The 10,962-nt window shown below is 31.2% G+C and overlaps 1 protein-coding gene across 1 annotated transcript; it reads left to right on the top strand.

The window, feature by feature from the left end:
* Positions 1-5,256: 5,256 nt before the first annotated feature.
* On the top strand, positions 5,257-10,323 carry LOC132754056 (protein RFT1 homolog). The gene is made up of 4 exons (XM_060744643.1): positions 5,257-5,385; positions 8,210-8,338; positions 8,828-8,948; positions 9,719-10,323. Exons 1-4 carry the CDS (start codon positions 5,258-5,260, stop codon positions 9,872-9,874), a joined length of 534 nt encoding a protein of 177 aa, XP_060600626.1. The 5' UTR covers position 5,257; the 3' UTR covers positions 9,875-10,323.
* Positions 10,324-10,962: the final 639 nt, after the last annotated feature.

A 10,962-nucleotide genomic window follows, 5' to 3' on the forward strand; every position in this document is an offset into this window, starting at 1 on the left:
TTTACTTCCTTGTCTTTAAAATCGTACACATTTTAAACTGAACAGTTTTATTATATCATATATCAGGTTAATGTTTATCTGATACAGTTGCATGGTTTTTAAATTTTGTCTTTAAAACAAGTATTAATCATTCAGGAAAGATAAATTTGATAATTAAATATTATGTTGTTCTTTCTCATGGTTGCACAAATTTTAAACAATTACATGTACCTAAGTTTATACATATGTCCACATTGTTTGAATTGATATATACATGTATAAGCATCATAAATGATATTTATAAATAAAAAAGGTTGTAAATCTGTTTTAAAGCATTTAGAGCAGATCGAGTAGACTCCCCCCCCCCTCCTCCCATTAGGGATTTCAACTTCCATTGAAAGATAATTATGATTTATGATATATGGGTATATATCTCTTTAAGATGATTTGACCTCACTTGCATAACATGTTTATCACGATTTCAAAGATACTGTTAAAGCTCATAATTTGTAACTGCTAAATTCTGCTCTCAAACTATATATAAAAAATAATCGCTTGCTTTAAACCACTCTAAAAACTCAAAATATAGATTCTCAGTTTTGAAGCTTCTTACCTAGACAAAGTTGACTGTGATTTTTAGCTCGCCTGAGGGCAATGTCCTCAATGTGAGCATTTTGATAGTCCATCGTCCATCAGTCCGTCCGTGCGTCAACAATTTCTTTTGACAACCTCTCCTCATAAACCACTAGGCCAAATTTGTTTAAACTAAATTGCAGGTGTGTTCCTTGCATGAAGTTCTACCAATCTTGTTGAAAAAATTAAAGTAAATAAAGAACTCACGGCAACCCAAAGATTATTTACCAAAAATCATTAAAAAAATCATCTTCCAAAAAAGTAGTGATATTTGGCATAAAACATCTTATGGATGTCTATCAAGTTTGTTCAAATAAAAACGTTAAGGTCAAAATTTGCTCCGCCCCTGGGGGCTCATTGATTTTAATAATATGTATATAGTAAAAACTTAAGATAAATTCTTCTTGTGACAATTTAGTCCAAAGGGACTAAAGCTTAGATATTTGGCATGAAACATTTTCTATTAGATGTCTACCAAGTTTGTTCAAATAATAGCTCTAGAGTCAAAATTGGCCCCGTCCCACGGGGGTCTTTGATTTTCCTTATATAAACATGTATACAGTAAAATTTTAAAAAATCTTCTTGTAAAAATCCAAAAAAAAGCCAGAGCTTAGATGTTTGGCATAAGATATATTCTAGTAGATGACTAGATATCTGTTCAAATGAAAGCCCTTGGGTTAAAATTGGTCCTGCCCCAGGGGTCATTAATTTTTCTTATATGTATAAAAATAAAAACTTAAAAAATCTTTTTGTGAAAATTCAAAAGATGTGGAGCTTAGATATTTGGCATAAACATGCTCATCTAAACAGCATCTTAAACACTGGTTAAATTTTGAAATAATTTTACACAGAATTTCTTTGGAGACAGTGTACAAAATATTGTTCAGAATAAGCTGTCCGTGTTTTCAAATTATGCTTCTGGGGTGTAATCATCAACTTCTACTGAATTAATGGATGGATGATCACTAAATTTTGTCTGTAGCATTCTTAGGTAGCCTTTTATCAATTTTGCTCGTGTCAATTTGATTGGCCCATTGTAGGCACCGCTATAGCTAAAAATAATAAAAACCTTAAAACATTTTTTTTTGTAATGAACTAATTGATAGATGGTCCCCAGACTTTGTCTTAGCATTCTTAGATAGTCTGTTATCAAATGTGTTCAAATTGATTTAATTGGCCCCTTGTATGGGCCTCTAGAGCTAAAATAGAAAAAAAACTTTTAACAGTTTCTGCTACTGAACTTATTGATGGATGATCACCAAACCTTGTCTGTAGCATTCTTCGGTAGACTTTTATCAAATTTGCTCATATGGATTTGATTGGCCCCTTTTAGGTGCTGCTGAACAGTCTTATCAACTTTTTGCAGTTTTTTTTCTTCCTTGTCTTAAAGTAACTTGTCATTTTTTTTTTTTTTGTGCTATTTTAGTATCAGATTCAATTATTTCTATTCAGAATCACATTTTGCAAACTGGGTTATCACTTGTTCAAAGTGCTTTTGCACTATCTCATACAATATCACTTTTCCACCCTGTATGTAAAGTTGTTTTATTAAAAGAGTTAGACATTGATTCTCCACTAAACATTCAAATTAGGCTTTAAGTAATAGTGAATTATTGACATTTGCGAATAGTTACCCAGACACCTTTTTAGTTGGTTTAACTCATGTATAACATTGAACACATCCTGGTTCTTTTAACATTTCACCAAAAAATCTTGTAATATTTCCTGAAATTAAGTTACCAAGAATTCGAGATTTGTGCAAAAACAGATACGTTACCATTTTTCCAATTGCTTTCAGAGACTAGATAGAAATAATTAGCATGAATATACACGATTTAGAAATTTATTATCATTCTTTCCACAATATAGCACCAGTATATATTACAAAATATTATCCATCAATATGCATTAAAAAAAAATCTACGTCTATGAATAGCTTGTGAACTGAAGTTGATGAAAATGTTACTTATTAATCAGACTTGTTTATTCCAAATACATGAGTTACTTATAAAAGCATTTTAGGTCAATAAAAATACTGATGTTCCAAACTTATTTACTGACACAATGTTGCTCGGATTTACTTAACAATATAAATTTATTCCACTAAGTGGAAACAAATATTAAATCATAGTAATGTATCTGTTTCACAGTTCTTCTATGAACAAAATTATGAAAAACCTTGAACACATAGATAGATATCCATAAAGTTTTTTAAACAACTGACCAATAAATAATATGTCTGAACCAGTACTTTTAATATTAAACAGAACACACAATATCATTTAAAGTTTTTTTTAGGTTTTATTGTTTTATGTGTAGCTTCAAATAGTCAAATAACATTGTGACTTTAAGAAACAGATTGAACTTAACAAGAACATTTGAATAAAGACACTCATCTATTAGAATATGTAACAGCTAGATTAATGTGAGTGTTTCATAGTGTGAATTGACATTCTGTATTTCGTTTGTCTTTTTGGTTCATCTGCTGTTCAATTGTCTTTATTTTTTCTATATACTTTTTCTTTATATACTGGTACAATCTCGATCCTTGATTTTGTCATACTTGGTGATATGAGTAAGCCTACATGTATATGTTTATCTACATTTAACAAAATTATACCAGAAAAAAAAATTGTACCGCTTAAAGAAAACCAACTTAGTAATAATCAATCCATATATTTGCACCTCCAAGATTTTGAGCTATATCCAATTAGTCCATCCCTTCCATAGACAGAAAATCTTGATACCACCCTGACTAAAATTTAGAAACTAACGGGCATTCATTTAAAAATACTTTAATATGTTGTTTTTTTCATTAAGTTACAGTGCTGTTATATATTGCCTAACCATACATTACTTATTTAAACCAACGTTTTGTTGAAGATTTAGTTATATATATATTAAACAGTACTCAAATCTCTTTCTAAATAGATACGTTACTATGATAAACAGATACGTTACCAGAAGTTATACAGTCCTCTACATTTTATTTTTAATACAAATTTTGCAAACCAAAAATATATCAACATATATTTATTCCAGGAAATAAAACAGTAAATCTTTATATGTTTCTTTCCTGTTTTTCAACATTTTATTTTCTAGAAAACTCAACTAATCCTTTAATTTCAAATTCCTGATTCACATTTTCAGTTTTCCAATAAAATCGAGGTCAAAACATCATTTATCGGCTACACGTACGTTATGCTGTAAATTTTTACATGAAACCATTTCAAAATTGAGCAAAATCGTCAATTAAGATTCAAACAATAAATATTGGTAACGTATCTGTTGGTAACGTATCTGTTGGTCAAAAAACTAAAATATATCAGATATACACACATGTTTGCCAAATATATTGAAATATTAAGTTTTGTAAATTTGAATAATGCATAAATGCGATCCTACTTTTAAGTGCTGGTAATAGTAAATGTTTCTCAGTGGGATATCATGGTAACGTATCTGTTTCACTTTAAAGTATAATCCAAATTGCCTCATCATTGCAAAGTAATTGTGGTTCTAGCATGTATATTGTAGTCAAAATTATTTTTGAATATTGAAATATGATAAAACTTGAGTTCACTAGCAAACTATTAATATGATACAAGTTCATATTACTCTTACTCAGGTTTACCTGAAGTTTGGTAACGTATCTGTTCAATATATAAGGGACATGCATTTCAGCTGGTAACTTTTTTTCAAATTCACTGTAGAAAACAATAAAAATCGCTCACTTAGACATTTAAACTAAAACTTAATACTAAACGTTTTTTCTTCAACACATGTTTCAGGTGAAAATATGTAAAACCAACAGTAATATGGGACCCAAGCCTGGGGAAATTACATAATGGGTTATACAGCACCTCTGCGTGATAATATTTTCGTATAAATTCAACAGACTAAGTCATTGATTTAAATGCTTTACATACATGACCATGTAATGAAGCAATAAAATGCCCAAAAAGTATTTTTCAACTGCAGTGCAACAAAATATACTCCAGGGACAGAATATTTTCTAATTTGCACGTTTAGTGGAGAATCAATGTAGAGTTGTTCACTGAATACATTTCATCAAAACAACCTGTTGTTTTTTCCTGTATGTAGTTACAATTGTTCCTATTTCTATGAGAGATCAAGATAATTCTACCTGAAACATTAACTTTTTTTTCGTCTTAACAAGTATACCTATGTTATCTTCAATAAATATTGAACGGTGTCATCCTGACATACAGTCTGCATGTATATCTAAATACTGAAATTATGTAATTATCTAATTTTAAGATAAGTAAAAAAAGAAAGATCACAATTCTGAAAGACAGTCATAGGCAAATTTAATCACAAATTAATGGAATGAAATTCACCAATCTTGGTGTCTGTTACATCTGTGTCAGGAAACTTTATAACTAGAGAGGCAAGTTGAAGTTGAGCTGGACTTGTCTTTCTACAAGTTTATTTAAGAAATTATTTCTATAATCACTGAAAAACAGTTGTTTCTTGTAAGCGATTCAGGACCATCATGGCCCTCTTGTTTTAATTTCAAATAAAATTATAGCATATTTCAGGCTTAATGGCCCTTTAATCTGCTATAAACCCATTGATACTTACCAAACAACATCTCTTATGCATGTATAAGAAAGTCATGTTTAGAATGTCTGTATTTTATTTTGAAGGTCCGATGTTACTACGCTGGTACTGCCTCTATGTTCTAGTAATAGCTGTAAATGGGACAACAGAATGTTTTGTGTTTGCTACAATGAGTAAATCTCAAGTTGATAGGTATGTATTTATAAATGGGCAGTTATTGAATCAAGTAAACCTTTTTTTCATTTCTAATTATACCCCCACCACAAAATGTGGGGGGGGGGGGGGCTATAATGGATTCGCTTTGTCGCGTCGGTCGGTCCGTCCGTCCGTCCGTCCGTCTCCATTTTCGTGTCCGCTCTATAACTCCTATACCAATTGAAGGATTTTCTTCAAACTTGGCTCAAATGTTCACCTCAACAAGAGGATGTGCAGAACCCATGTTGCCGATGTGTCAGCTCAAGGTCAAGGTCACAATTGAAGGTCAAATATCAAACACAATCAAATATTAGACAGTATGTCGTGTCCGCTCTGTAAGTCCTACAATAATTGAAGGATTTTCTTCAAACTTGGCTCAAATGTTCACCTCAACAAGGGAATGTGCAGAACCTATGTTGCCCATGTGTCAGCTCAAGGTCAAGGTCTCAATTGAAGGTCAAATACCAATAATCAAATATTACACAATATGTTGTGTCCGCTCATTAAGTCCTACACTAATTGAAGGATTTTCTTCAAACTTGGCTCAAATGTTCACCTCAACAAGGGGATGTGCAGAACCCATGTTGCCCATGTGTCACCTCAAGGTCAAGGTCACAATTGAAGGTCAAATATCAAACAAACAAATATTAGACAGTATGTCGTGTCCGCTCTGTAAGTCCTACACTAATTGAAAGATTTTCTTCAATCTTGGCTCAAATGTTCACCTCAACAAGGGAATGTGCAGAACCCATGTCACCCTTTTGCCGGCTTAAGGTCAAGGTCACACTTGAAGGTCAAAAATTGACTTAGTAAATTTTCTTAAATTTTAACATTTATATGAATATTTCTGAATCTAGAAAAGGTGTTTGCTTGAAACATAAAATATGTATGAAAGGTCAAAATTAAGGTATGCTGGTCAAGTTTCATAACTCTGTATTGCATTTTAACAAAGTTATGCCCCTTTTTTGAGTCTTCAAATTTACATACAATCAAATATAAGGCAATATGTTGTTTCTGCTCTATAAATTCTACACAAAACGAAGAATTTTCTTCAAACTTTACTCAAATGTTCACCTCAACAAGGATTTGTGCAGAATCCATGTCACCTTTGTGCAGGCTAAAGGTCAAAGTCACACTTGAATGTCAAAAATTGACTTAGAAAATGTTCTTTAATTTTAACATGTACTTGAATATTTCTGAAACTTGCACAGGTATTTGCTTGAAACTTAAAAGATATATGAGGTGTCACAATTACGATATGCAGGTCAAGTTTCATAACTCTGTATTGCATTTTGACAAAGTTATGCCCCTTTTTAAGTCTTTAAATTTACATATAATTAATACTTGACAATATGTTGTGTCCGCTCTATAAATTTTTTACTAATGGAAGGATTTTCTTCAAACTTTACTCAAATGTTCACTCCAACTGGGCGATGTGCAGAATCCATCTTACCCTTGTGCCAGCAGAAACTCAAGGCCACACTTTAAGGTCAAAAATTGACTTATAAAAAGTTTAATATTGGGAAAATGAAAGGTTATTAGTAACTGTTTCGAACATGATTTGATAATAAATATTTATACTTTTACCTGTACTATAAGTCTTTTTTTTCACCAGAGACAATTTCTTTTTATGTATTTGCGCCACTTAAGTTATTCCCTTTACCACCTTTCCAAGTCGTCTTCTGTCAAGGACATTGGTGGGGGTATGAATCGCATTCAGCGATAGTTCTAGTTATTTATTGAGTTTTTTTCAGCTGTACAAGTAACTGTATGTTAACAGGGTTTTTTAAATAGAATTTGAAATATTCTGAGGGGCATTTGTGGCCATGTGACTTCAAACCAATTGGCCCTCACCACTGTAGGTGCGAAGCCTGCAAGGAACTATAGATTCTTTAATGTGAGAAAGCTAGCTTACGAAATATTGGTGGTTCATCTTAGGTGCCTGCTTGTGTTGAATAATTCATAGAGGATATCTCCCTCCACCAGTAAAGTTTGAAAATGGTCATGTAACCTTTACTGTGTTAGTGTGACTTAAAAAAGACTTTACTATAGTCAGAGGTTTAGGACATTGAATTTCAATTTTTGCTTATTTAATGCTTTAAATTTAAACTAAGAAAGTATTTCCTATGAAAGGTAATGTTTTGAATTTTAATAACTCAAACATTGATCAACTTTTCATGTACCTAACCTTCTGAGCAAAAGAGAAACTAGGTCAGTCTAAGTGGGGCGTCCGTGGCCGAGTGGTTAAGGTCGTTGACTTCAAACCACTTGCCCCTCACCGCTGTGGGTTCGAATCCCGACAGGGACTTTGGATTTTTTCATGTGAGGAAGCTATCCAGCTAGCTTACGGAACGTCGGTGGTTCTACTCAGGTGCCCATTCGTGCCTGAAATAATGCACGGAAAGGCACCTGAGGTCTTCCTCCACCAGTAAAAGCTGGAACGTCGCGATATGACCTAAACTGTGTCGATGTGACGTAAAACCCAAAACAAACAAAGGTCAGTCTAATTATATGAAATATTTATAGTATTATCCTTTTGATGCTTTTTGTAGACCATATTTCATCTATTTTGAAGTAAGAAAACAACCTACTCATAATTCCCTTGGCTTGAAAATGTAATATCAGTATGACTGAAGATTTCAGCCACATATTTCAATAAGAAATGACACTCAAGGTGTGGCTAAGTGTATTTCAATGAAAAAAAACTAAAAGAACATTTACTATTATTTCTTGGTGATAGTTTATCCAAAAATGTTTATAACATCAGAGACTTGTATGACAGATTTATAAAGCTCCATTATAACATTTCCCACTATTTCAGATATAATCAAAAGATGGTGGCATTTTCAGTGTTGTTTTTAATCTCCTCCCTCGTCCTCACATCATACCTGGGAAGTGTTGGTTTTATTTTAGCTAACTGCCTTAATATGATTGCTAGAATTTTACACAGGTAAATAATATGTTTTTGTCTTTTATCTTAGTTAAACCTGAGTAAGCTGAATTTGTGTAATGGTTTTGCCCAGCTTTGATTTTGGAACAGTTCATTTTATATTTAGAGTATAGGACCTGGACAAACTGCACTGATTTACAGGCTGGCCTGACTCTATTCTGGTAGCAAATGCTACTGGCTTTCTGTCCTGTGGGTTAAGGGCTAAATTATATTCTGCATTTACTCACATTTAAGACTGATCACCTATAAGTCAGGGTCTGTATTTTGTACTTAGACCTATTTTGATTTTCTAACATTCTTATCTGAAAAGAATTACTAAGACTGACTGGCACTTGACTAAAAGAAATTCTAATGAAGTCAATGTGTAAGGCAATTTGTTAGAATATTTATGATAGTTTTTAAATATTTGAAATATATTGCTTACTGATATTTGGGTTAATATTGTTTGGTTAGCCAAACTTAAGTCTTTTATATTTTGTTTTGTTTCAGTATCTATTATATTGGAGAGTATTACAAGAATAGTGAATATAAACCATTAAGTAATGTATGTCCATCTCCCTATGTGATTGCTAGTCTTTTACTGTCACTGTGTCTAACATGCATGTCTGAGGTAAGTCTACTGTTGTTAGTAAACAGGAATAGCCATATCTGATTATAGTGGTATTTCTCTTTTTTGTATTGGCGGTTTTGGCTTGAAGTATGCTACAGACAAATGAAAGTCAACTTTTTAAATCATTTAAATGTACTTTGCTTTTGATTAAAATTTAGTCGCAAGAGCAAATAAAATCTGAAGTTGACTTACAGAAGGTTGACGGTTCTACCCTAAGTAAATAAATTTAGTATTGAACCAACACATATTTAATATTCTTATTATTACATACCCAAAATAAAACCTGTTTAATGTGCAAAAGAATCATTTTTCATTGACACACCTATAGTGTAATGCTAACATTTGCCGCCTCTTTACACTATGTTTGTATGATGCAAATGACGTCAGGTCAAAATATATGCTTGGTTGTGCAATACTGTTTTTTAGGGAGTCACATAATCGGCATTGTGATAAATGTTGTTAACGAGAAAAACTATCAGGTCGTCAAACAGTCTTAAGTCACATTTCCTTGATATGATTTTGATATAGAATAAACAGGTAAAAAAAAAATTAAACAAATGCAATATGGGATATATTTGGACTCGTACACAGCTTTAGAAAATATTAGACGCACTTGGCAGCTTGTCGAATAAGATTTCCCCAGCTGTGTACTCTTCCAATATATTCCTTTATTGTACAGTTAAATGTTGAATAACCAATAATGTTACATCATGCAAATATTAATTATGTCATATGTCATAATGATCATAAATATTATTTATCTGTTACAGAGTTATTTTTGCTGTGATAAAGGAGCAGTTTACAGATTACTACATATATGTATAGGAGGGCTAGCATTATGTTCGACCCTTGCTGTGATCTACTGGAAAGAAACTCATGTTGTCACCTTTGTAAATGACCAGTACAGGAACAGACATAAACATTGATGATAAACATTGACAGAAATATAATTAGGGATCAATTAGTGAATTTTACATTGTTTTATAAATTATTTCTATATAACTTCATGTAGCCATGATTCAAACAATTCCTTTTAACTTTGAGTTAAATGAACTAAGACAAGTCTCACTTAGAAAATTATTGTTCTAATCATATTGTGGCCAAATTGTTATTTAAATGAGGCGAATCGTTTAGTTGCGGATCGTTATTGTGGCAAATCGTTACTAATTCATTCAAGCTTTATATTGCAGTCTCCTTTGAAATTTGATACATGAAATTGTAAATAAAATAAGGAAGAATTTATCAACACATTAATTTGTTAAAAAGGACCAGACTTTTTATATTATACAAACTTGAAAGCAATGTTAATTATTGATGAAAATTGTTTCTTTGTATTTAAAGATATATATAAATCAATATTAAATGTAAAATAAACATATTTAAATGTAAAATAAACATATTTTGAATACACACAGATATGTTATGTTTTAAACTCTACACACTATTCACAGGCAGTTTATTTAAGTGAATTCACAGTACAATGTATTATACATATATATATATATATATATATATATATATATATATATATATATATATATATATATATATATATATATATATATATATATATATATATATATATATATATAAAGACTTGTAATACTGATTATTATTAGAAGACATATTCAAGGTACTCTGTGAAATTGTTTTTTACTAAATTTTGTATTTTTTGTGAAATCAAAAAATATGAAACTGTTAAGAAATTCTTAAAGTAGCACACCTCCAGATTCATGTTAATTTTCTTGAAAATCTGAAAATGTATTTAACAGTATACTATTGTAAAGTTACCAAAAGAATGCAATTTACACATTATCTATGGCACTTACAACCTAGGTAAATTACTATAAAGAGGTCAAAATATGCAAAAATAGCCGTTGCTGCATTAGTAACACAGTAGAAATATAGTTATACATACTGAAAAAACAGTCATTAGTCGCACATAACATGTAAATTTTTAATAGAATTTTTAATTTTTACATTTTTCCCAGGTTTGATTATATCAAAATATTTT

The sequence above is a fragment of the Ruditapes philippinarum genome, unplaced genomic scaffold, assembly GCF_026571515.1.
Source record: "Ruditapes philippinarum isolate M1 unplaced genomic scaffold, ASM2657151v2 ctg6904_1_1_1_1, whole genome shotgun sequence".
NCBI classification, from domain to species: Eukaryota; Metazoa; Mollusca; class Bivalvia; order Venerida; family Veneridae; genus Ruditapes; species Ruditapes philippinarum.

Excerpts from the sequence above, each read along its gene's own strand:
- LOC132754056 (XM_060744643.1), top strand. The coding sequence starts at position 5,258 with ATGTCTGTATTTTATTTTGAAGGTCCGATGTTACTACGCTGGTACTGC. Across the intron at positions 5,386-8,209 it reads AGTAAATCTCAAGTTGATAG|ATATAATCAAAAGATGGTGG; the intron begins GTATGTATTTAT and ends CCACTATTTCAG. Across the intron at positions 8,339-8,827 it reads ATTGCTAGAATTTTACACAG|TATCTATTATATTGGAGAGT; the intron begins GTAAATAATATG and ends GTTTTGTTTCAG.